We start from the raw sequence: 27,328 nt of genomic DNA, 5'->3' as shown, positions 1-27,328 counted from the left end.
TACGCGGTGTGGTACTAAAAACAAGATGGCGCGGTTATTTCAAACATTTCTGGAAGAACTCCCATGGAGGAAACGAAGCTAAACACAGTAAGTTTTTTAAGTACGGTCATGACATTAGTATTCTAAAAACGTAACGTAATATCAACGCTAAACGCAGCGATTTCCAAGCTGTTCTTTTTTCAATGTGGAACGAAACGTTTTCTTCTCGTCTGTATGACGTCATAATGACGTCAAAGGAGTTGACATTTGACATTTGAATAGAGTTTCCGAACCGCCTTTGTTTTCAAAATTTGTAAAGTTATAGAAATATGTGTAAATAAACAATAAAAAATATTTTATAGTTTACACAGATATTCCAAATAACTATTTTTTTTTACGCAGTAGCTCCAGTGGTATCATGAAAGTTTGTTTCTTTCAGATAAGTAAAATGCCTACAAACTGAGATTGCGTGGGTTTACCTTTGTAATTCGCGAATAATGAAGCCGGGAAAGAGTTCTGATGAGAAGGAGGAAATAGTAGAAGTACACTCGAGTGCACGCTCACCCTCTCCTAAACACAAAAACAAACAGAGACAACGAAGCAGTTCTGGATCTAGAAAACTATCAAACGGTCACGCTATTGAACCTGAAAATACAGAAACGGTGGAAACACCAGAGAAGTCCAAGCGAGGTAGCTGGATTAAATCCGAACACGAATCTTTGGACACTGAGCTTCCTATACACGATCAAATCAAGCAGGATATTCTAGGCTTTGTCGAGAAGGAAATTAAGAAATCTGACAAGAATCCGTCGTTTGTATTTTATTCTCACGATCCAAATGGTTTGGATGAAAAGTTTCTGAAGTCACTGTCCCGTCCGTCAAGTGGACATAAGGAAAAACGTAGTCCATCATACAGGAAAAAAAAGAGACATTCCTCAAGGCATAGAGATCGCGATCTACATGATTTTGAAATACCAGGCTCCAGTCTAAGTGCATTGGAAAAGGTAATTATATTTTTTAGACATTCATCATTTAAAAACAAGCTTAAGGAACTACTAGCTAACTACTTTCAACATTTTACCAATATTTGTATAATAAGCTTAGTAACATGATTTTTTTAAATTTATTATGAAAAAACATGTAAGTGCCATTTTGGTATGTAAATTACATTTAAACTGTTCCCAAGAAGAACAGTTGAACAGCAATTTCATGCGACAAGCCAAACTTACAAAATTCTAGTAAACACTTAAATGGGTAAAATTAATATTGTCAGTCAAATTAGGTATATTCACTGAATATATTAAATAGAAAAAAGAACTTGTAGAGATTATAGTATAAAGAAAGTACTTGAATAATTTGACAATATCGGTTTATAATATTCATTCCTAATTTTGTTAGAATTTTTATCAAATAGTACAGTACAATATAATAAAAGTTTCAAGACGGGTGATGAATACAGGCTTCTGCACTCCACACTTGGTGATCACAGCTTGTTCACAAATATTTTACAGTAAAAAAAGTACCCATATGGTGTATCATCTTTCATATTTGAAAAAGTCCCAAGAAACGTACATTCCTAAATTTCATATTGGAATGTAATGCTATAGGATAGTTAGAACATTATTATAAGGAATGGAAACATATAACAAATGTGATTTTAGGTGGATGATTATTTAAAAGAGTACAATAAAGATGAAGTAGTAACACTCAGCGGTGAATTGGAAATTGAACATAATGATTTTGAGAACAATAACGGCACGTCAAAAGATATCCGCCACAAACCTCGCAAGACAAAAAGAAAATCTAGAGACGAGAGACGAGATACTAATGCTAATGGTAGAGATGTAAGCCCTAAGGTTTTCAAGACTGGCTCTAAGTCAAAACAGGGAAAGTCAGGTATGTTGTTTATTTATATTAAATGCAATGCACTTGGAAAAACTAATAGAGTCTAACTTCAAAACTGGGTCTGAACTCAGCTGTGTTTATTATGATGGAAACTAATACTTGATAAAATGAAACTTGTAAAAAGGAATATTTAAAAAAATAATCTAATATTTAAAAAAAAAGACATGTCAGTTGAGTTTCTTGCTAGTACGTCTCAGGACGGAGGCTAGTTTGTAAATTGGCGGTAGCTCTTTTTGACGTTCAACAAGTGTGTACTTTCATTTATGTTGAATAAAAATTTGTTGATTTGATTTGATTTAATTTGATTTGATTTTTAATGTTTTTTCACTGGCAACTAGGTCTTTTTTATGATATTTTATTTTGTTATTGAACTTAAGCAGGTTAAATAAAACAATAAAATATAATTAAAATAACAACACCTTAGAGAACATGACTACCATAGAATTGACCATAGAAACGGCAATAATATGAAGCAAAAAAATTATTGGTTATTGAACTGAAATTAAATTTTAAATATTTGTCTTCAAAAATCCTGTCAAAATATGAAATAGAACTGATAGAGAAATCATTAAAAAATTGAACCATTATGCCGCGAGCAACTAGTACGGTATGGCATCGAGACAGCATGAACCAATTGCAATTTGATATGTACAATAGAGCTGAGACATTATGTTGCTGACGCTAATATGTATTATTATTAAATTTTACTTATTAGTTTGTTACTTAAAATATTTATAGTATTTGGTTATGTAAAATAGTAGGTTATATAAGGCCCCTTTATTCAATGTGCCCAGTATGCCTCCTTGGTCTTCCTTCATTGCTTCTTCAAGAGCTATCATCTAGATAGATGTCAAACTTTAAATAGATTCTACCATAAATACATAAATGACACAATGAAATTAACGATAAAATGATACAAACTTAAATGTTAAGAAAATATATTTTTTGATTGTCAGTGAGACCGACGGACTTGTCTGCAATGCTACAAACCCTGGAATCCAGCATACCATACCATGAAGATTACATTGACAATCCATTTTCATCACCGTCTCCAGTTACATCACCGAATGATGAAAGGCTAGATCGATTTGGAGCTCGTCGTACTGAGAAGATATATCTTCAAGGTGGAGGTACATTCACTGCTGTGTCAAGAGATAGAATATTACAGCCTCAACGATCTAGAGATGGTGATAAATACTTAAGGTATAGTAACAATGATGTAGTACATATATTATTATTTAATATATTTACATAGTCTCACAAGTTATAGGCGTTTAAAACAAGGATTAGACTAGGGTGTATCCCTATAGTCCGGTACTGTAGTAAACATACAGCATTCAGCATACCAAAACCAGGGGTATACCAGTTTGTGTCTGTAGTAAACATATTGGTATGCCCCTTATATTACTAATATTGATAGTCGACGATAACCATTTACTAGTAAGTGGAATGCAAGCACATTCTTTTTTTTATTTTATTGCTTAGATGGGTGGACGAACTCACAGCCCACCTGGTGCTAAGTGCTAACCACTTAACACCAGGTGGGCTGTGAGCTCGTCCAAACATCTAGGCAATAAAAAAAAAAGTGGTTTTTGAGCCCATAGACATCTACAACGCAAATGCGCCACCCACCTTGAGATATAAGTTCTAAGATCTCAAGTATAGTTACAACGGCTGCCCCACTCTTCAAACCGAAACCCATTACTGCTTCAAGGCAGAAACAGGCAGGTTGGTGGTACCTACCCGCGCGGACCTACAAGAGGTCCTACCACCAGTCATTACGCAAATTATAATTGTCATGCATGCTTATTCACCATCAAGGCTTGTTTCCTAATAATACAACACCAAATATGGTAACATTTCAGCTTAGCCGACCACACCCCACTAGATGTAGCCTTGATGCTTCAGAAAGCATGGAAGAGTTGTGCTGTGGCTTGTCACGGAGTACTCGGTGGATTGTCTTTGATGCATCTTCTCCTGATCGGCTATACTGATGGATTGGATGCTGGACATCTGTCCTTCCACTCCGTTGTAACAATGCCTTATGTCGCTGCATACTATTTCTTTTGCGTGTTGTGTCTTCTGTCTGTTTTGGATAGGTAAGTGTGGTTTGTATATATGAAATACTATTAAATATGCATAAAAATAATATATAATAAAAAAAGTGCGTAATTGAAATGTTTCGCATTTAAAGTTTTAAATTTGGGTTTCTTAAAGTCGTCGTGGCCTAAAGGATTAGAGTGCCGGTATACTTGTATGGAGTCATGCGACTATGCTCGTGTTCAAATCGCGCAGTATTTTTTTTTTTTTTCTAATGGAATACATATTTAACACATTTTCATGAATGATTTCCACGATGAAGGAATCGTGTAATAAAAACAAAACCCGTTAAAATTATAATTTTCGTAATCATTGGTGATTGGTTATGTTCTACGTCCTCACAGGTAGGTACCACCACCAAATCAAACAACTCTTGCTAATTCTGATTAAATCATCATGGTTGAAGACTTTCATATGGCTCACAGAATAGTCACCGCTGGTTTTTTTTTTGATATAATGAAACCTGTATAGTAAGCACACTATTGAAATGTCGATGAAATCCATCCCTTAAATAATGTAATATGTAAATGTGGAAAGGACCAAAGAAATCTCATGAATTTTTTGTCTCTCTTTTGTTTAACAGATTAGACATAGCAAGCTTGGATCTCAGTAGAGGTCTCCAACCCTACTTCCAGCCGATAGTTCTAGTCATACTATACATGGCCTGCCTACTGGTCTGCGCGGCTGCCAGGATGTACGATGAGCTGATGGTGTACCAGTACACGCCTCTGGTACACAACATCACCGGGAATCTTACCACAGTGAGTACTGGTATATTTTATTGTTAACATCACATCTGGTGTCGAATGCTAAGCGGCACCTGTGGACGTCACAACTTGATGACGTCATCGATCTTGAGTTTCCCACTCATAGAACTGGAACGCAAATTTGCGAAGTATATTATGCCTATATGAAGTATATATGAGTCGTCTATTATCAAAGGTGGCAATCTGTGCATTTGGACAAAAAAATGTTATTGATAAGTCAATACAGATTGATTTGAATGTAATCGTCTCCTTCAAAGAATACGGTTCAAAAACTGCATTAAATAAAGGTTTATACTTAACCTGCTATTTATCTAAGATGTCGTTCAGAAGAGTTTTGTGACTGCCAATGGAATACAAAGTCAATAATTCGTTTTTCTGATTTAACAATAATTGTCCAAAAGTCACATTGCCGGCTTTGATAATAGTCGACTCATATGCAACCCTGCTATTTTCTTAACTAAGATGGTGAGGGTTAACGGTTTCCTCCATGTTAATTTTTTTTTGGGTGAAAATCCAACCCTACTAAATATCTGTTTGAGACTATATTCAAGAGAATTCATGACTAAGCTACCCCTACTTTGTACTATAAATACAGATGACTATTTTCGCACAAAACATTGTGGCTCAAGCAGCCGAACGGAGTGGAGCTCTCTGTTGTTAATTTTATCAATTTTATCAATTTGTGGTTTTTGAAACTTGACTTACAAGAGGTCAGGTCCTACCACCAGTAATTACGCAAATTACAATTTTTCGGGTTTGATTTGATTTTTATTACATGATGTTATTCCATCACCGTGGAAGTCAATCGTGAACATTTGTTAAGTACGTACTTCATTAGAAAAATTAGGACCCGCCTGTGGGAATCGAACACCGGTGCAATCGTATGTAACGATTTGAAATACGTATTTCATTAGAAAAATGGGGCTCCACCTGCGGGATTCGAACTCCGGTACATCGGACGTCTTATCCTTTAGGTCACGACGAGGACAAAGACAAGACAATTGTTCAATTGCAGAAAATATGTACCTTACTTAAAATATTTTTTTTTTAATTCCAGCCAACCATACCGACCTTCTATCACACATGGACACACTTCTCCATATGGCGCGCGGTCCTGTCAGTCCTGGGCCTGGTCTACTTCGTGATATCCTCACCTGAGGACCTCGTCTACGCAAACATAAGCAAACTGTTACAGTTTAAACATTCGTTGCGCAGTATTGAATGATTCTTCGAGGGGTCAGGAGAGGTAAGCCGTGACGTCACATCTCCCGGGGTCAGGAGAGGTAAGCCGTGACGTCACATCTCCCTCAACATTCCATAGATTTGGATATTGTTATTATATTAGATTAATGTTTTTTTTTTTGTTAAAAACATTACACTCATAGGCTATAAACAAAAATAAATAATAACCCGAACAATTTTATGTTTTATCTTCATGATTCTGATCTGAAAATACTAAAGTTAACGACATCTTGATGTTGGTAAAGATTAGGTTGAAAGAGTCTGTTATATAGACAGACACAGATGAATTGAATAAAAGCGTGATAAAATAATTTTTGTTTTAGTTCATGATCATGTTTTTAAACAAATAGTTTCTCGATGAAGTAAAAACGATGCCTCCAATGAACACTACTCTAACTCAAAATTTAGAAATTTTCGTTTTTCACGCAAATCGCTTCACTATTTTAAAAGTATTACAAATCATTATTGATGGGGTTCGAAGCAAGAGTAAATCAGCTAGTTACACAAGAAAAAAACATAAATATATCTGCAATAATAAAGATTTTATCAACTTTTTTCGTTTAAAGCTCCTCCTGTAAACCTACGAATTTGGAGTTAACGTAGTGTTCATTGGAGCCATCGAAAAATTGTAGTCAAGTTGATGTTCCAAAAATAAAGCCAAAGTGTTAAATCTAGTCAACGTAACCAAGTGATCTGAAATTTTCTGTTTTTTTTAATTTAAAAGTCTAAGCTAAGAAGTCTAAAAAGACAATACTTATCTAAACAATTAGGTATTAAAGTAATGTAAAGTAATTCATGCGTGTCAGTAAATGTGGGTAAATGTGAGTTTTACAAAAATAGGTCGATGAACTTCAATATCTTGCACTAATATCGTATTTTAGTTTTGAGGAACAGCAAGTAAATGGGTTTTCACTCAAAGAAAGGTTCACTCACTAATTTAATTCCCAATTTCAATAATGGACTGTTTTTGATAAAAGTCAATGATTTGATAGAATATAAATATGATTAAAACGTTTATTATTACGAATAACATATGGAAATAATAATATACGAATCATCGGAAAAAATGAAATGAAACAAATGAAAATGAATATAAATGTAACATTAAACCGTAATAGTGTTAATGACCATCATAATGTTTCACATAATGAAGTACATAATTTTAGAAAGCTAGTATAATTCTTAAAAACAAGTTTTATTAAATAATACAATATTTATTTTCACATTACTACATTATACATTATACACAATACTACACATTATTGATTGCTAGATAGTTCCAAAATAATTTAAGTAATTCATTAGGTACATAATATAATATCTACAAATTAAAACTATATATTTTAAGAACTATTTAGTATTTATTAAAACACAAGGATGCGATAATACTAGATAATGTTATTCATGTGGCAAAAAAATATCCATAAAACCATCACAAATGTAAATAATCTTATTTTATAAAATATGAACATAATCACACAAAAAAAAAGTAAATATAATTATAACCTATAATATTGTTATCATAAATTAATTATGTAATATAAATATTATTATATTCTACACAATGTAAAAGAAGCGTTTTAAAATTGATATAGTAGTGACTATATACGGGAAGCAAGAAAGCTAATACTTAAATGAACCCGCAAAGGAAACGGAGGCATACACCGTGTCGTTGACCCCGCGCGTCGGCTGATTTAAGTTGCATTGCATTGTGCGCTATCTTTTTTTTTATAAAACAAATATTTAGGCTCTTGTTTTTAAATGTTTTTTTTTTTTGCTTAGATGGTTGGACGAGTTCACAGCCCACCTGATGTAAGTGGTTACTGGAGCCCATAGATAGTCATCTACAAAGTAAATGCGCCACCGACCTTGAGATATAAGCTCTAAGGTCTCAGTATAGTTACAATGGCTGCCCCACCCTTCAAACCGAAACGCATTACTGCTTCACGGCAGAAATAGGCAAGGCGGTGGTACCTACCCGTCTGGACTCACAAGAGGTCCTACCACCAGTAATTTCGCAAATTATAATTTTTTCGGGTTTTGATTTTTATTACACGATGTTATTTCTTCACCGTGAAAGTCAATCGTAAACATTTGTTAAGTATGTATTTCATTAGAAAAATTGGTACCCGCCTGCGGGATTCGAACATCGGTGCATCGCTAGATACGAACTCTTATCCTTTAGGCCACGACGACTTCGAATGTCCATAATCACCGGCACCAGGTATCAACTGTCTTTGTATTCAGAAACATTTGCACACGACACGGTATGTTATTATGATAACCCTTTTTTTTTCTCATAGAAATGTGTTGAAATTCTAACTTCTTAATAATAAAATTTATACAATTTTCGGGTTAGATTTATTTTACACGAATTCGTTCGTGAGCACGTAGCTATATAGAGTACGTATTTTCTTTGTTATAAAACGAATTGTATTTATTAATGTCACGTGCAAATATATACATACCTAGCCTGTTTTTCTTGACGTTCGCTAGGCGCTAGAGATTATTATTATGTTGCTTTAAAAGATTTGAGTTCTTTTATTTTTTTTGTTTATTATCATACGATGAAGGTCTAAATAAATATGTTTCGTTTTGTACTTGTAAGTTATTGTAAACAATGTATATCAAATGTTCCGAATAAAATGAATTTATGAATACATACTGTTTTTTTTTTTATATATATGAGGTCGTCAGCGCAAAAGTGGCCTACCACACAAATTTTTCATAATCATGCTTATAATTATGTATATTGCAATTTATTTAAAATATAATAAATTTTGAGGCAAAACCGGCCTATCCATAGTTTCACCCGACATACCTACCTAACAGATGGCTTTGTAAACATTATTTTTGTGCGTATTGTTTTTTTGTCTACTCATATTCAAATTAATGAAAAATTAAACCTCATTGCTCCGTAATAACTATGGTAAGCTTAGGCCACTTTTGCACTGACGGCCGCATATGTAGGTATATCTTTTTTATATCATTCCAATTATTATGGAGTAGTCATCGCTATCAGCAATATTTTCGTTGACTACCGTAAGCCCTTTTTCAATTACTTAAAATAAATACGTATATCATATCTATACTAATATTATAAAGCTGAAGAGTTTGTTTGAACGCGCTAATCTCAGGAATTAGTGGTCTGATTTGAAAAATTCTTTCAGTCTTAGATAGCTCATTTATCTAGAAAGTCTATAGGCTATATAACATCACGCTAAGACTAATGTAGGCGGAGCATAAAGAGCGTTTCAAAATCGGGTTTTTTTCCCATTTGAGAGCATCCACTGCGTCCGCTGCGGAAACGGTTAAAGTTTCGCTAAAGTAATGTATGAGAGAATTGTTCCCCATTAAAAGATCTAGAAAAAGTCTCCGACAGCTTATGCCTATATATTAAGGTTGGGTGGTAAGAGGCGGGTAAAATTTAGCGTTGTGCCAAAGTAACTATTCTACGCGGACGAAGTCGCGGGCAAAAGCTAGTATTATATGATATCAGGCGAGATAAAAAGTGTACTTATTTAGTGTTCAACTGGTTTCCCCTCGCAGATTTGCCCGGGATAAAAATACATATTTTGATACCGATTTCCATAAAATTGATTATGTGGTTTAGCGAGCTATTGAATGACTAGTGGATTTTTCTTAATTTTATATCCCAATTCTTTCATCATTAAGCAGCGAAAAAAAAAAATGGTAAAGGGAAATGAAACAAAAGAGTTTAATTAATCACATTGAACTATATTTAATTAAAATGTCTCTCACAGCTGAATAGCAGCCGGAAATCAGAACGATGAAATAAATTATAAGTAGGCACCCGTTTTTCCACAACAAATACGAACCTAGGCTCGTTTTGTTCCATTTGTGTACTGTTTGTACAATAACTGGTATGAGTATACCGAGGGTCGAGAAGAAGATGGCTCCCACCAATCCAATAAGGAGTCCTAAGTCGGGTATAGCTATTGCCAGTACCACTGGAAGGATAAAACATATTTAAATCATAATATATGTAGATTTTTAGACACAAAATTGAGAGTTCTGTAGATTGATTACAAGTCCCTCAGAGATTTCGAATTCGTATGTCAAGGAACTTTGGTAACTTTGAACTTTGGTAAGCACTTCTAATTATCTGGTTCAGACTTTAGATTTTTTGTCCACCTAGAGTCTCAGCGTAGAGAAAAAAATTAGAACAATTTAATAAAATAAATGTTTTAGGCACACTTAATTCCAGTTTTTAAATGAAAATCAATCATCAAAATTAAACAGCATGCGTAACGTCATTTAGTTTTAGACTGATGCTCTAAATGAGTCGAATGAATTCAATTAATTCTATTATTACTTGAATGAGTTTTAAACTTTGTTGGTTCATTCCATTCGCAATTCGAAATCAAGCACCTTTAATTGAATTGGTCAAGTTTAAAATTTCAATACGAATTTTAAGAGCTGTTTTGCATAGTGTTCGTTTGGATGACTAATTTTGTGTGAAACTCAGTTTGAAACTCGGTATTAATGTGGAAAGTTTAATTCAATCAAGCGTACTTCAACTTAATGTATCAAATTCAAGTTGTGGTGCATGTGGCTTCCAGAAACTACCTAACACGTGTGTGCTTAGTGTGAGTTTTTTCACGTTCTCGATAGCGTAAAAGTTAACTCAAATTTGTATGCAGTTGGAACAGCACCCCTAACGGCAAACGTAGGCATACGTCCCAGAGTTTAACTTTGACGGCATCGAGAACTTTAAAAACGCGCACTAAGCACACCGATGGTTCGTCGGCTTAACCTTTCTAATGCAATTAAGAAGGGGCAAAGAATACCTAAGGTATAGGGGCTCATTAGCCTAAGAATAAAACTTACCCGTCAAAACAACGCTAAGAGTCCTTAGTAGAATTTGGGCTGAATTGTGATAGCCGCTTCCAATATGAGGTTTCAGTCTAGTCCAAATAATATCCATAGGCGCGTACATTTGCAGGCAGTACGTGAAGAATACTGCTATAGCCACCAAAAATTTTGCTATTAGCGCTAGTCTGAAATAATGATGGTATCAAACGATGGTATGTGGGATCAAATAAACTTTTTATTTTGTGTCTAAGTATATTGCATAAGCATAATGGTGAATTGCGATTTAAATCGTAAAATTTCAGAAGATCTGCTTGAAGTGGACTAGCGAATCATGGTGGCCCAAAGGATAAGAGGTCTGGTGCATTCGTATCGTATTAGTACGGTTTTTTTCCCCTACCTATGCTGATAGCCTTGAGAGGATATATCAGCGTTACCCTAGCGTGTAGGTGAGTTGTCGGGGCTCAAACCAGGAGGTGTTGCTAACACTAGCCCTAGCAAGAACAGTGCTTCACAGAATCTACCATCGGATCGGCAACACAACCCACTGAGAAGATCCTGCGAGAAACTCAGTGGGCTGTGTCTGTGGGTTAATATGTGAGATACCGCATGTTGTAAATTCAGATGGGCGTATTGTTAACTCGAATGTCGTTATTACCAAACCATCCGTAAAATAATCACTCTTTCCGATTTAAAGAGTGGGGCAGTATTTATATCGTAGAAAGCAGGCCTTTTGTCTCAAGGTTGGCGGCATTGACGATTTTTTTAATGCATAGATAGGCTTGGAACAATGACCACTAGACGGTAACCACTTCACACTTGCTTGGCTTTGGTCTCATTCATCCATTTACGTAATTTTAATTTTATTACACTGTGATTATTTTTATTAACGCTACTCTGTCAACGGTATCATTAAAATTGTTTTGTTATCCTTACATTTCATCCTGCGGTAAATTTATGGTCACGCTTCCCATGACTTCATTCCCGTATTTAAGGTAGCCGAATATACCGACCACACCATACAATACTGCCACAAATATCATGGTGAAGTTCAATACACCAGGACAGCCGAGGAATTTCTCCGGTTTTGCCATTTCATTTTCCACCGGCATCACTACATTAATGCCTTCCATTGCGAATATCGCTGTACTGAAACAGGTTAAAACCTAATCACACTGCAATAATCCACTGAACCTTTTTGCTTTCGTGATCTTTAAACTACAGAGTTATTAATACAATACCAATAAATAAACGAAAAAATATATATTATATATAGATGCCTGTCAAGGTGACAATGCTTTCTGTCACTTATGGACACTAGCCATTGACAGAGTTGAACTACCTTTTTTTTGGGTCCCTCGACTAAGTGCGCGCGCAAGGTAATTTGTTTTTATTGCTTAGATGGGTGGACGAGCTCACAGCCCACCTGGTTTTAAGTGGTTACTGGAACCCATAAACATTTACAAGGCAAATGCGCCACCCACCTTGAGATATAAGTTCTAAGGTCTCAGTATAGTTACAACGGCTGCCCCACCCTTTACCGAGAGCTGAACTGCCTACGGTTAAAATTAGATTTGTGATAGTGTATGACAAATTAAGACTATTCGATAAACTCACCTCAAAAATAACGGCCATCTTGAAATATCAACGACTAACTTTGCTTCTGAAGGCGTAGGAATATCGTGGAACGTGTAATAGCATGTTATGCCGAATGTCACGATTAGACATAAATTGGAAAATAAAGAAAACGGAACAAGGAATTTGAGGTATCGTATTTGGGTAATTATTATCAACGGCAGAAGCAGAATGCAGCAGTAGACTTCAACAGATAAGATGTGTTGAGGAGTCAGGTGATCAAAGATCTGCGAAAAGAACTTAGAATTAGTTGGTGACGGGTGGTTTTATTTATTTATTTTTATTGCCTTTGTAGGCAGACGAGCATATGGCCCACCTGATGGTAAGTGGTCACCGTCACTCATAGACGTCATCAATGCCAGGGGCAGAGCCAAGCCGCTGCTTACCATAAAGTACTCTCTGCAATCCTCGTTTGAAGAAGGACATGTCATAGCGCTCGGAAAATACCGTCGAGGGGAGTTCATTCCAAAGCCTTTGTTACCTCTGTCGAACGTGCGTCTTATTGAAGCTTTTATAGGTTGCAAAATTTTCTGAGGTATTGCATTATTTTCATTTTGTTGAGCTATCCTTAAAGGTTATGTACTTCGAAGCCTCTCTGTATACTATGTCTCTATTTTTATTTTATACAAATTCATTTGAAATTATAATAGTTCTTAAATATTAAGTGCATTACCTAGCTATGGTAATGCACTTAATAATGGAAAGCAAGCCCTTTAAGTATTACAGTTATTTTAAATATAATTTTTTTCTCTAAGCTGTACAAAAATCGGGTTTTAGCAGTAAATTATCAGTAAGGATTCATTTGTAGCTTTCGCAATTTATAAACAAACTTATATTTTCTAAGCTTACACTTATAAATTTATTTTATTTGTTAAACGCATTTCAAACTTATATTTGATTATTAATGTGAATTGCTTAAGTGATTTTAGACGTGATTTTATGCGGAAATGTTGTTAACAGTAGATGCCTATATCGGTGACTTTGCACTATACTTCACAATTACCTTGAGATATGAGCTCTGGGTCAATTAAATGCCATCCTTCTACCTCTCATGCTGAAATACACTATTGCTGGAATGTCGTTATCTTATGCTTATTAGATTTGAAAATATATTGTGAGGTTTTATATTTGATTATACTATAATCTTACGTCTTTTAATGAAGATGCTATAAATATAACATACACACTGGTCCCGCCGAGACAGACTCCAGCCATTGCAGCATCCACGAAATATCTGAATAAACAAAGTCACAAAGAAACATGGTCATGTGTAATTAGAGCAAATTGGTTTGGGTGTTATTTAAAAAGGCTTGAAAGGTTGTATAATAACTTGTTGTGGACTATAGGTGGATGCCTTAGTCCGACATAGCCCGGTCCGTTACCCCCCTCGACCGGGTATCCGTAAATGGATTCCCCAGCGTTAAAAAAAAAAAAAAGGTGGATGCCTTAGTAGATGAATTGTCGTATCATAGCAGTATCGTATCGTATCGTAGTGCAATCATGCAAGTATCGCAATACCGTATTGTATTTATATATGTATATCATATGTATATGGAACAGCGACCTATTATGGATGGATGAACTAGCTGACGGCCTGTCCACTAGTCACCGGTATCCTTAGATATAACACCGTTAATTCGGTCACCTACTTTGAAACATGAGCTCTAAGTGTCAGTTTTTATAGTGCAAGGGCTGCCCCACCCTTCAAACCGAAACACATTACTGCTTCACGGTAGAAACAGGCAGGATAGTGCGGACTTACCTGCACCTTACCACTAGTAAATAATCCGAACCCTAGTAATATACCTTACATAACCAAGAGGCGGGATGATACACCGCTGTAAGTAACCAACGCTAGTCACCTGGTCACCCAAAGACATTTGACCGACGGAGTTGACAACAAAAAAAACTACGTCAGTCATCTCCAGCGGCAGCCCACGCTGATCCACTGGCGATCCAGGACACTGAACCAGAGCTAGCTTGTCGCGATAGACATTTAACGATGAACATTTAACGCGATACATTGTCAATCGATCCGTTATTATCATAAACTTTGGAACATGTGGAGAGAACTCCGCCAGCTGCTGTAAGCTGGAAAGCCGAGAGAGGCTGCGTCCTACAAGATGGTGGTACCTACCCGTGTCTACTCAGCATCAGCCATGACAATTAAATGTTGTTAGATTATTATCAGGTTTAAAATGACTATAATTACAATTTTCATTGCTATTAATCTAAATAAAACGCTCTTACCTTACATGCAGGGAATAGGGCCGTAATTTTCTAGGTCCTATTTTGAAGACAGTCTCACAAGTGTCCGTGTAACTTAAAGATGGTGTTTTCGTCGCTTTGCACACGTCTCTGGATGTTGAAACCTAAAAAGAAGATGTAAGAAAAAACTCGCAATGATGAAGTTATTCGTGGTTTAATTGGTTTAGCGTGTGGAGTAATAGAAAACAAATATTCTTACTAATAACTGACGTGCTTTGCTTTGCTCGCAACAAAATTAATATTAATAAGATTTATTTAATTTGTATTTTTTTTTTAGTTTAGAGCATTTTTTCACTGCATTGATGAGCGAACGAGTTACTAACAGTATACCGAAGTCCATAGACAGTAACAACTGATCCGCGGCAACAATAGATAGAATAATTGTGCCTATCCATGCGGGCTTATGCAACCCTATCAGTAACTATGGGGAACAAAGTATTTTTATAACGGCCAAAAGATTTTTTTTCCTACCTATGCTGATAGCCTTGAGAGACTATTTCAGCTTCTCCTTGACGTGTAGGTGAGTTCACGTGGCTCAAGCCGGGAGTGTTGCCAACACTATCCCTAGCAAGAGCAGTGCTCCGCAGAATCTACCACCGGATCGGAAACGCGACCCACTGAGAAGATCCGACGAGAAACTCAGTGGGCTGTGTCTATGGTTTAATTCACTCGTCCAGCCCTTCGTCGCAAGCGACGGGTTTCGACTACGACGGTGGATTGGGAGGATCGGTAATGACGTGCGGCCAAAAGCGTTCTCATGATGTTAAAAAAGACCAAAAATACAATATTTCTTAAGCACTGAAATTCGAATACGTTATTTAACCATCTATATATAAAATAAATAAGGATACTCCGGATAAGTTTGAAGCAAACAAGCGCAGCTGAAGTATGTGGATGGAAACCACATAAATTTCTCACAAAGGAATTATTTTCTTTACGAAGTAAGTCACGTTGTCAAGAATGTTTTTGATACGACATCACCTCAGGTATTTACATTTAAAACACGTATTAAACATGTTAAATTAAACGCTCGACGCGCCGGTCACCGTCGTTGTTGAACTCGTCGATTACGACGAAGACTTCGACGAGCGAACTAACCCATAGACACAGCCCACTGAGTTTCTCGCAGGATCTTCTCAGTGGGTTGCGATTCGGATCCGGTGGTAGATTAGAAAATAGGTAATACCTTGTAAAATTATCTAAACTTATCATCACAATTTTTTCACTTCGCCCGAAATTAGGCCTAATCAAATAACTGTATTGTAAAGACTAAAACTGCGTAAGAACGCGTGCTTTGCGAATCTCGATCCCAGTGAAATTGATCGGACCCTTGGAAGGAAGGGTGATTGTGGAGCTCTTAGAAGCAACCAACCACGTCCCTGACTTAGCCTGTGTACTGCTAACCGACGATTAAGCCTCACGCCACAAAAATAGAATAAAATATCATAAAGGTGTCCAGAAAGGAAACTGCGCAAAACGTTTTTTTATCGTATGTGAAAAACATTATAAAATTTAATTATAAATAAACAAAATCGGACTAAAATAATAAGCAAAATCGTTATATAAATGTTATGGAAACTTTGGTTAGCGGAAACTTACAAGGATATGTACACAGTGCGTGGCTATAACAGCCACTACGACAGTTCCTATAGACCCAGGAATGAGACCTATGTTCTTAAACGCCATAGGCATCGCTAAGATACCTGATCCCAACGAAGATTTCAGTAGGTGGAAGAAAGCTCCGATGGTTCTGAAAAATGAAACCATTATTATTGCGATTATTTGACAATTCAACATTTAAGTCGGAGAACGAATTTTTTGCGCTTGTCATTTTGAAATCTGTTGAATTGCCTTTTATAGTATTCGTTGACCCAAAAGTCACTAGCTTAGAAATATTTACGTAAGAATTCGCCTCAAAACGAATCGATACTGACTTTATTGAGATGTTTGTTTACATATTACTTAAGTAAAACGCCCACTACGCCTAAAACGAAAATTTGGACACAAAGAGTCATCAAATAAGTCTTTAAATCACTTAATTCTTGCTATTGCCAAACAAATGTATTTACGCGTAGCTTTCACATTTCAAATAAGGTTATCGAAAATTTAATTGCGAATTGGCGTCATAGGTAGTTGAAGAATGTTAAATACATATCGACGCTTGAAAGGCAAACGTGACTGAGCGACAATAACTGCTTTGTACATAAATTATAGGCAATAACCATATTCGATGCGAAAAAAAAAAAAATTCTAGGTTTATTAAAATCATTTCAATCCTACAGCTAGATTCGTTAAAATATAATTTTTTTCAGGTATTTCACCTTGAAATTAATCTATTGTAAAGTTCACGCATTGTCGCTTAGTCACGTTTGCTTTTCAAGCGTCGATATAATGTTAAAAAAGTAAAGAAATAAAGAAGAGAAAAGTAAAGAACAGTGGGTATTAAGATGCAACTTACGGCATAAACACGGCAAGACACCGTTTAATTTATTATAATATTTATTATTATGGTATACACATGACGTACCTACTTAAGATTTCATACGCACAAAAGCCAAACCTTGGTTTTGTTGTAAGATAAGTGTTTTATTTATATTTCATAAATCCGGTTCGTTTTAAAGCATATAATATAGGCAACAACAACGCGAGGCCTACTACAACCCGAGGCCTACTACTACGCGAGGCCTACTTCAGCGCGGGGCCTACTACAACGCGAGGCCTACTCTAACGCAAGGCCTACTGCAACGCGATGCCTATTACAACGCGAGGCTTATTATAACGTCTAAGGTTTCAGTAGACTATTAGTTCTAGCACGAACGCTGTGGGTACTCTATGATAAATATTGCTTCATGTAGGCATAGCTGAGTTTTAACAGTAGCATGGTGCAAAATAGTAAATCATGGATATAAGAAGAGGAAGCAAGAGAACGCCGATCCGGTGGTAGATTCTGTGAAGCACTGCTCTTGCTAGGGCCAGTGTTAGCAACATACTCGGTTTGAGCACCGTGAGTTCACTTACTCGCTCGGCGAATCTAGAATAACCCCTCAAGGTTACTAGAATAGGCAGGAAAAAACAGAAGTTTACTTCAGTTCTATTTGAGCTTGAGCTACCGAGGTGATAGCTTGGACAGGCGATATCCTAGCGAAATGCTCAACCGTCAACTTGCTTTGTGACTGTGTGCACCTTGAGCGGTTACTAACTATAATTTTTTATTAAGTTTATTGAACGAAATGTATAAAAAAATGATATCTGGTAGAAAGAAACGAAAAGGCAATCCCCTGTACCTATCTAAGGTACAGGGGATCGTCAGTTTCAAGAAAAATGGACTGAAAAATTCTTTTTGATCTTGCACAATGGTAGGCCTATTTGTTCGTTGTGTAATGAATCCATTTCAATAATGAAAGAATTCATTATAGAGAGGCATTACTCAACTAACCATGCTACCCTGCACTCACTAACAGGACAATTAAGAACAGACAAAATCAAGAAGCCTACCACAAATTTGGAAAAACAGTAGGCAGCGGCTTGGCTCTGCCCCTGGCATTGCTGAAAGCCATGGGCGACGGTAACCACTCACCATCAGGTGGACCGTATGCTCGTCTGCCTACAAGGGCAATAAAAAAAAAATGTTTCATAAAAAAGGAACACAACTTGGTAATGTTGCGGAAGCTAGTTTTATAGTTAGCCCAAAATTGGCAAAGGCATTAAAACCATTTGCCGAAGGAGAATTTATCAAGGAGTGTATGTTAGAAGTTTGCAATATCTTGTGTTTGTCGTATTATTTCATGTCTAATATCTATGTCTATCTTTAAAATGCATTAAGCACTTTTAAACGCGGCCCGTGAACGTATTTGCACGCTAAAGTTTGGCCCTCGACATTGTCATGTCAAAGATTGTCCATACCTGCTTTAAAGCTAAAAGAAATATAAACCAGTACTCGAGTATGTCGGTCGCGTACTTTTTGTGTGATGTTCTAATAAATAGATAAATAAACATACAAACCACGGGAGAAAAATATAGGTTATACGCAGCCAGCTTCGTACCACGATAGTCTCAACTTCAATTCTTCAATAATCTTCAATACTCTTCAATACTCTCAACAATAAATGGTTGATTACCTTCGCATTGAACTTGCACTTGTCCGAATATAGTTAGCTAGATTTAGTTGATAAATTGCAAATCATTACCCAGAATGTACTCACGATGTCTTGTGTTCTAACGTCCTGTGTTCAAAAGGATTGTAGTCATTTTCCACAACAGCATCTTTTCTGTCGAGCGTGATCGTTGACTGGGTTTTTGATGGCATGTCCTCATTGCTGCCGCTGACACTGCAAACCAAGTACTTTCAGTAACAACTTTAATTGGTTCCTTAACGGATGGCTTATTAACATAATTAGCTAGGCTTCGCCAATCGCCTATGTCCCTGATATCAGCAATGTCAGGGGTAAAGGCGCACTAAGCAAATTAATAGTAAATATAATATGTAGGTTAAGAAAATACGTGTTAGAGGTCCAGAAATTTCGTAAAGGAGATGTTATTACAAACTTGAAACGTATGAAGAAGAAAATATCTTGAAAACGCATGGTACCCACATGAAATTATTCACTGATATCTCTTATAATATCTACTCAATAGCTCGCTTAATATCTCTTAATTAAGGACTCAATTTAACGAATTTTATAACGATCCTCATATTGCTATTGTTATTAAAATCTACCCATTTTAACAACAACTATCAACATCAGTGTTTTCATGATTGTAAATAAGATGAAGATCGTACCTTGGATATGAATACGTTCCAAGGTACTCGACTGATATATCGTTGCTATCTAATTCTTACACATAGATTAGATTTATTTTAACATTTTAAGCTGCATTCCGTGATTTTTAACCTAGGAATTTTATCTTTGAGTGGTTTTATTTGCGTCGTTATTCCGATGTCGGCGGATCTGCGATCAGATGACCACTTTCTCTTTTATGATCCTTTTTTATCCATGTCCATTGGACAGACTATTGGTGTATTTACATAAGTCATTCGTTTCTTGAAGAATTCTCAATGAGCTGTATTAGTGCACTCAAATTGACCGGCAATGGAAGTTAATTAGTTGATTGTTTCGTCTCAATAGATGTGTGTCAGGGCAAATGTATATTGCAGTTTTTATTAGTAGGTGCTCCATGTTTCTTTGTTCTTTAATATATTGGCTGAGAATTAGATTTTTTTCCCTACCTAAGCTGGTAGCCTAGAGAGGCTATTCCAGCGTAACCGTAACTAGTAGGTGAGCTCACGGGGCTCAAACCTGACGACGATGCTAACACGAACCCTAGCAAGAGTCGTGCTTCGCAGAATCTACCACCGGATCGGAAACGCGACCCACTGAGAAGATCCGAGAAACTCAGTGGGCTGTGTCTGAGAGTTAATTTACTCGTCGAGCTCTTCGTCGCAAGTGACAGGTTCGACGAGAACGGTGACCGGTGCTTGAAGTACCTAGAAGCACCGTTAGTGGATCGGGAGGATCCGAGATGACGTGTTTTGGGCGACGTCGACTGCTTTCCATTCTTTCCGCAGGATCGGGAACGTATGAGAATTAGAGTAGAGTAGGTACTGTATTGAGTATGCTTTGATAAAAAATAAATATTAAAAAAAAAAGAACAGATAAATATCAACATATTGTATATTATACTCGTATAGCATAAGCTCTTTATCCGTGTTTTCACTGTTCATGGATTAAAAAACTGCGATCCAGTTCCTATATTCGCGGCTAAGGATTGTTTTTATTCGCGGACCTAATCGGTAGGTACATCGGTACATACGCATTGATAAAAATGATTCCAATTTGTAGGTATCCAATCGAATATCCTTTGTAAACGCGTCGACAAATGAACTAATGAAAAACTAAAATAGACCTTACTATAACTATGCCTAAAATATGTTGTTAAATAATATAACCGTTGTATTGGTTCCGGCTTTAACACAAGCCACCCAACTGCCAAACTGAAAATAATATTAAATCAATATGGTAGAGAACTTCAATTAAATTAATTTTTTTATATAGGTATTTTTTTATTTATTTTGTCACCTTGTTTTACTGTTGTTCATTATTTGTGGTGTTCCAATAAATTTCAATAAATTCTACTAGGGGTGTCACGCGCTACATTTTAGAAAACAGATAATGGAAGCTCCTCTTAGGTTGGATCAATTGTTTCTAAAAAGAGGGGCTTATCGTCGTGCGGTTGAATAAATAGACAGACACAATCGGTACACCTATTTATTATACTTAGTCTTTTTGTAAACACTCTTAAAAGGAATGCTTTTCTCTATTATATCAAACGTTTATTACTGAATTGTATATTAATTTGTAAATTAATAAGCAAACTATACGGTTCAATATACGAAGCTCATTCAATACGGTCTCCGTTGCCCTTAATTGGTCATTGGCCTTTAATTGTCGTCACCAGCTACCACCGATTGAAATATTCTGTGTGAGAAAATTTGTCAATTTTATGGGATGCTTTATATAAATCGCCTTACTAACGCATTTAAAGCATAATATTATTTCTGAAATATACCTTAAAATATAATTAAGGGGTTTAACATCAGCACTAGAGGGCTTCCAGTATTCTTCAGCTCAGATGCAAACAAGAAAGTTCCTTTCCAAGCGCATTTTTGTGGAACAATCTCTGTGCAGAAACTTAGTCTACAGACCAATACCACATTTGAAATGGAAAGTAAGGCTAAGGAAATACATGCTTTTTTTATTGATTTTATTTCTTATTTTATTTATTTATGGATGACCGAGTTCCCGGCTCACCTACTGTTAGCCGGTTGTCGGAGCCTATAGACCACAACGTGAATGCCGCCCTTGATCTTGAGATGTTAGGTCTAAATCTCAATTAAAATTTATAACGGCTGTTTCCCCATTCAGAACGGAACGCATGACTGCTTGTTACAAAAATAGGCAGAGTGTTAGAGCAAACCGGGCTTACAATATACAACTCGACCAAGCTAAGTTTGCACCTCGCATCGAATACGTCACAGTGCCGCATAGGTATGGTCTGAAAAAAGGATTCGCTATGACTTTAAAAATGTAAACAAATGTTTGTTAGATTTTACTTTGCATTTATTGTTTTTAACAATATATTATACATAGGTGTATTAGAATAAAGCGATATCGGGTTTTTGTATTAAGACCCAGGCGTTCTTGAACTTTTTAAATTTGTATCCCAATTGCTCAGTAATAATTTTCCTTTATGTTTCTTTTTCAGGATTATGTTTCTCCCTTTACTGTGTATCACCTTTCCTTTCATTTTGTTGCCCACAACAATCCTCTCGAAGTAAAAAAATGAACGTTAAGCGTTCAGTAACAACAGTTCAACAAAAACTTAGCAAAAAAATAATCCATTAATATAACTAAACTTCAACAAAAAAACTAGCAAGAACACTTAAAAAAAATAAAATTCAACGGATAGGGAGACGAAAACTCGTATGACGCGTGGCGGCGACAAAGATGCTAACGTACTGACGTGACAGGGCGATCGCGGGAAGGTGAGCGGGGAAGCGGTCGGGGCGCCGCGCCGCATTCCAGCGAAGTGCAAACTTAGCTGGTCGAGTTTTTGTACTTTTTGCATTGCATGCAATATTAATTTTTCACGTTCATGCCCAATCTTTTAGGATTCCCAAATCCTAAAATGAGATAAAGCGAATGGATTTTTTTTCGAATCACGAAAATAATCAGATATGGGATCCTCTTCCAGAAGAAAATAATTCTTCTTCTCAGTCTGGAAGAGATCAGTTATAGGGGTAAAAACGCAATTTTTTTTTGCTGTAATAGGCAGACGAGCATACGGCCCACCTGGTTTTAGGTGATTACCGTCGCTCATGACGTCAGGAATGTAAGGGACGCAGGGAAGTCGTTGCCTATCATAGCTTTTGTGTGACAATGTTTTCATATAAAAGCAATAAAAGACAAACTTTTATGTCTTTTATTGTTTGGACGCGTAGCGAAGTACATTATTATGCACAATAATGTTCGTGTTGTTTACCTTGAAATCTAATTGAACATAAGTATATTGACAACCTTGACTTAAATTACCTCATTCTTTTTTTTTAAATCAAACGAAAGCATTTGTCTGCAGAATTGATTCCGCTTTCAGAAAATTAGATCTAATTTACTTTTAGACTGTTTATTGGAGTCTCTCTTTATTGTGCTTCTTCTTTACTGCTCATGACTGTACTGCTTAATTAGCACGAATATACGTCATTGTCATATTAAAAAAGCTGATGTGCTGATGTGTTGTATGTTAATTAGAAAAGCTCTGTTGTTTTATCAATTCCTTATTTTATCGCTATCGGCAAAAAGAGGGACGCCGAGTTTCTCTCCGGATCTTCTCAGCGGGTCGCGATTTCGATCCATTAGTAGATGCATTAGCGAAGCAGCTGCACCTGAGCCCCTAAATATGAAAATTCATTACCTGATTTAATTGCAATTACATTTGCTTGGCTTTTCATTTACAGTTATTAATTGATGTAGCATTGTAGTAATAGAATCGGTGGCGAGAGCAAAATGATTAACTTATTGTATTTCAAAATTTTCTTGTCGTTTATTGATCGGTTACAGTTCTTGGCACATCCGGACAAACAAAGACCTGGAGAGGCTTTTAGGTTAGCCAAATATTCTGGGGGAGATGAAGGCACGGAGGCTCGAATGGGTCGGGTATGTAGTGCGTATGGAGCAGGATCGGGCTGTGAAACGGCTGTACGCGGATGTACCGGAGGGACTCTGCCTCGTAGGGAGGCTCAAATACCGCTGGTCTGACGCTGTGCAAGGAAATTTACGTGATCTCCAAGTGTCGGACTAGCAAGATGTTGCGCAGCGCCGGGATGAATGACAACGTTTATTGTAGGAGGCCAAGACCCACTTTGGGGTCATAGCGCCAGCGCAGGTATTTCAAAATTTCGTGCAAACTTTCTATGTTCAGGATATATAAGGACGGTAGGACCTCTTATGAGTCCGCGCGGGTAGGTACCACCACCCTGCCTAATTCTGCCGTGAAGCAGTAATGCGTTTCGGTTTGAAGGGTGGGGTAGCCGTTGTAACTGTACTGAGACCTTAGAACTTATATCTCAAGGTGGGTGGCGCATTTACGTTGTAGATGTCTATGGGCTCCTGTAACCACTTAACATCAGGTGGGCTGTGAGTTCGTCCACCCATCTAAGGAACAAAAAAATAAAAAAGGACTAGCTCTTACATGCCATTTTGTGTTATTGACATGTACAACCTAAAAAAACCTTATCTTTTTTAATTTTAATTCAATACGAATGAACGCAATTAGTAAGAATAATATTCATATAAAACAACCTACAAAATTGTTAATTAATTGAGTCGTCATTTCTTATTATTTCGTTCCGCACTTAATTAACATAAGCGAAAGCGGTTTTATTGAGTTAATCCTTCACTTGTTGAGTTTGGATAAGACATTATTACATTTTAATTACCGTTTGTGGGTTTCCGTCGGGCACCGGCTAAAAGCTATTTCAAAGTGTTATTGCATGTGCTACAAATCGAGTTTTCTAATAGCCTGTCTAATTAAGGTTTTAAGGTGAAAAGTGTTTTTAATGTGTGTCTTCTTAATTAGCTATTTAAATTATCGGCGGTTTTTGACATTTTGTGTTAAGTAGCACCGAATTCCATTCCTTTTTTTTCCTACCTATGCTGATAGCCTTGCGAAGCTATTTTAGCTTGGCCATAACATGTGGGTGAGCTCACGGGCTCAAGCCGGAGTGATGCTAACACTGGCCCTAGCAAGAGCAGTGCTTCGCAGAATCTACCACCGGATCGGAAACGCGACCCACTGAGAAGATCCGGCGAGAAACTCAGTGGGCTGTGTCTGTGGGAGGATTCCATAAATGCGTCGAAATGATACCGTTAAGTAGAGTAAGGTTGTCGTAAATGGCATCGCCCGCGTTGAGCGAAGCGCCTGCCCCTCCTTTTAGACTGGAATAGTAGTTATTATAGTCTGAATTGTAGTATCTTACTTTGTGTGTGATTTACACAACACTCGATTTACTTGTACATTACATACAATGTACGCTAGTGCAGTGGTCGGCAAACTTATCAGCCAAAGAGCCTAAAATGAAACTTAAAACGATTTAAAAAAATTGAGAGCCAAATCTGTTTGTAAATTTAGTAAACATTTATCATAATTTTAAAGATTCATTAAATTATTAATAATATAATTATGGTTAATACAAATTTTACAGCCATTTTTAAATAAACTCATATAAAAATCAATTTTCAACAATATATTGCATATTGTTTGTGTTAACATTTCATTTATAATGAATGCATAAGAATTATTATTAATATTAAAAAGAAATATTTTTCTTGAAATAATACATTTACAATATTGAAAATCATAAAATAAATGCTATATTGTATACTGCTTCGATTAATATATATGTATAGTAACCGACATCAGTCAGGGGTGCTGATATTAAATGACCGTACATACTATTAACCGGCTTTTTCGTCCACAGCTGGATAATATTAACTATACTTACTAACGTAACTTAACGTAACGTAACTTACGTAACTATACTTGAGACCTTAGAACTTATATCTCAAGGTGTGTGGCGCATTTACGTCGTAAATGTCTATGGGCTCCAGTAACCACTTGACACCAGGTGGGCTGTAAGCTCGTCCATCCGACATCTACAACGTAATCGCACCACCCACCTTGACATATAAGTTCTAAAGTCTCAAGTACAGTTACAACGGCTGCCCCACCTTTCAAACCGAAACATATTAATTACTACTTCACGGCAGAAATAGGCAGGGTGGTGGTACCTACCCGCGCGGACTCACAAGAGGTCCTACCACCAGTCGTAGTAGTAGTAGTAGTAGTAGTAGTAATAGTAAATCAACGTTAAATTTATTATTTAATTGTTTCAAGACGATGATGGCAAGAGATAAGACGTTTCTTAATGTATCTTTTCCACTGAAGGACTTTTTCTTAAACTTATATAAACACCGTCACAGCTGAAGCGATCGCGTGAGATCAAGGCCGAGAGAACAAGATTATTTTTTGTTCATACACACGTATATCTTCTTTTTGTCCGTATATTCCCAGGTGGCATAGTTAGGAGAACGCGTTTGGTATGTAAGCTGGGTTATATGTATACGCACCCGACTATTCTAATTATTACTATATTGAAATAAAAAAATAGAATAAGAATACCACTGGACGAATGATGAGAAGGAGTGGAGGTGAATAAATAGATAGTTTATTTAAACAAATATTAAATAACATAAAAAAAAACAAACCTAAAATTTTCCGAAATCATTTTAAATGATTTCTCAGCCGTATATTGTAATCACAATACACTAGAAACTCACTCATAAAATTAAAAGGTTTGAGTCGTATTTGCAATGAACGAATAACACATTTTACGTACTTAAACACGTTCTGCTCTCTAACAATTTTGAGACGAGACTGGCATTATCTGTAGAACGCAATCCTAATAGTGTAATAGGGTGACCATGCGCGTACCCATTTTAAAACGGCACATCATATCCATTTTTAATTTAACATTTAAGCTTTTTTTTTCATTAATCAAAAATTCAATAATTTTTCATTAAAACAATAACCGACATGCTAAATTAGGTGGTAGTCTAATTTATTAATAAAATAAAATCTAATTTAATAACATAATAATAGTAAAATGTTCTTCATATTTAACTAGAGATAGGGTAAAAATAAAGAGTTATGTTTGTGAAAGTCATTCATTGCGTATAATAAAATATTCTTAGCATCTGCTCTAAAAAAACACAGATGTAAAACAATATAGAATAATAATTATATTAATGTGTTCTGTACGTGGCCTTTTAGAGAGTTAATCAAAAATAATTCAAGAATTTTCTATTGTTTTCGTGCGTCATGTTTAAAAACTCGTACTTAGCACATAGGCGTCTGTATTCGTTTCATATAAATGCTAGATAAAAAAAAGATGTGTGGTGTCGTGGGACACCGGATACGAACGAAGTTCCTTATTAGAAAAATATTAATTTTGAGTTCTATTCGAGGTATAAAGAAAATAATATTCGGGTATACATTTTTATTATGATTTTTTTATTGATAAAAAAAAAAGCTACTTTACAAAGTTATCAACTTTATTTTATTCACAACGGTTTATAAAAAATATATATAATAAAAAAAATATGTTATTTTTTGTACGTTATTACAAAGTTAAGTCGTACACTGTGTGCATTACTAATATTCATTCTCGCTCACGACTCGGTCGTGCGCGGACGTGCTTTCCGATCCGTGGCCCGCTTGCGAGCTACGTCTCTGAACTCACAGTTGTGCTCGACAGTTTAGTGACCGTGAATACATTCTCGTTTACGACTCGGTTGTGTGTGAACGTGCCTTCCAATCCGTTGGTCGCTTGCGACCTACGCATCGGAATACACATTTGTGCGTGATAGTGTTGTGACCGTGAATACCCACCTCATACCAACTGTCTTTTTCAAGGCAACCAATCGCTACGATCAGGCTTCCTGTGGCACTCACAGGCTAGCGATTTCCTAACCCTTCCCAAAACA

General features: G+C 36.3%; 2 protein-coding genes across 2 annotated transcripts; one reads left to right on the top strand and one right to left on the bottom strand.

Moving 5' to 3' along the window:
- Positions 1–235: 235 nt before the first annotated feature.
- Positions 236–8,653, top strand: LOC101746767 (uncharacterized). The gene is made up of 6 exons (XM_004927924.5): positions 236–983; positions 1,641–1,875; positions 2,841–3,087; positions 3,750–3,983; positions 4,568–4,745; positions 5,809–8,653. The coding sequence occupies exons 1-6, from the start codon at positions 477–479 to the stop codon at positions 5,974–5,976; spliced, it is 1,569 nt and encodes a 522-aa protein (XP_004927981.1). The 5' UTR covers positions 236–476; the 3' UTR covers positions 5,977–8,653.
- A 1,057-nt stretch (positions 8,654–9,710) lies between these two features.
- On the bottom strand, positions 9,711–26,234 carry LOC101746907 (proton-coupled amino acid transporter-like protein CG1139). The gene is made up of 9 exons (XM_004927925.4): positions 26,051–26,234; positions 18,932–19,057; positions 16,329–16,479; positions 14,712–14,833; positions 13,611–13,695; positions 12,444–12,688; positions 11,763–11,975; positions 10,845–11,014; positions 9,711–9,964 (listed from the first exon to the last, which is right to left on the bottom strand). Exons 1-9 carry the CDS (start codon positions 26,068–26,070, stop codon positions 9,720–9,722), a joined length of 1,377 nt encoding a protein of 458 aa, XP_004927982.1. The 5' UTR covers positions 26,071–26,234; the 3' UTR covers positions 9,711–9,719.
- Positions 26,235–27,328: the final 1,094 nt, after the last annotated feature.

This window comes from Bombyx mori, chromosome 13 (genome assembly GCF_030269925.1).
Source record: "Bombyx mori chromosome 13, ASM3026992v2".
Lineage (NCBI taxonomy): Eukaryota > Metazoa > Arthropoda > Insecta > Lepidoptera > Bombycidae > Bombyx > Bombyx mori.
The sequence above is the reverse complement of the archived record's forward strand: the minus strand, read 5'-3'. Positions and strand labels throughout refer to the sequence as shown.

What these genes read in the sequence shown, in the direction of transcription:
- LOC101746767 (XM_004927924.5), top strand. Translation starts at nt 477, where the DNA reads ATGAAGCCGGGAAAGAGTTCTGATGAGAAGGAGGAAATAGTAGAAGTA. An exon ending in CTTCTGTCTGTTTTGGATAG is followed by an intron (nt 3,984 to 4,567) that starts GTAAGTGTGGTT and finishes TTTGTTTAACAG; the next exon opens with ATTAGACATAGCAAGCTTGG. An exon ending in TCACCGGGAATCTTACCACA is followed by an intron (nt 4,746 to 5,808) that starts GTGAGTACTGGT and finishes TTTTAATTCCAG; the next exon opens with CCAACCATACCGACCTTCTA.
- LOC101746907 (XM_004927925.4), bottom strand. Translation starts at nt 26,070, where the DNA reads ATGATTTCGGAAAATTTTAG. An exon ending in TAGCATCTTCATTAAAAGAC is followed by an intron (nt 12,689 to 13,610) that starts GTAAGATTATAG and finishes TTCTTTTCGCAG; the next exon opens with ATCTTTGATCACCTGACTCC. An exon ending in AGATGGCCGTTATTTTTGAG is followed by an intron (nt 11,976 to 12,443) that starts GTGAGTTTATCG and finishes AACCTGTTTCAG; the next exon opens with TACAGCGATATTCGCAATGG.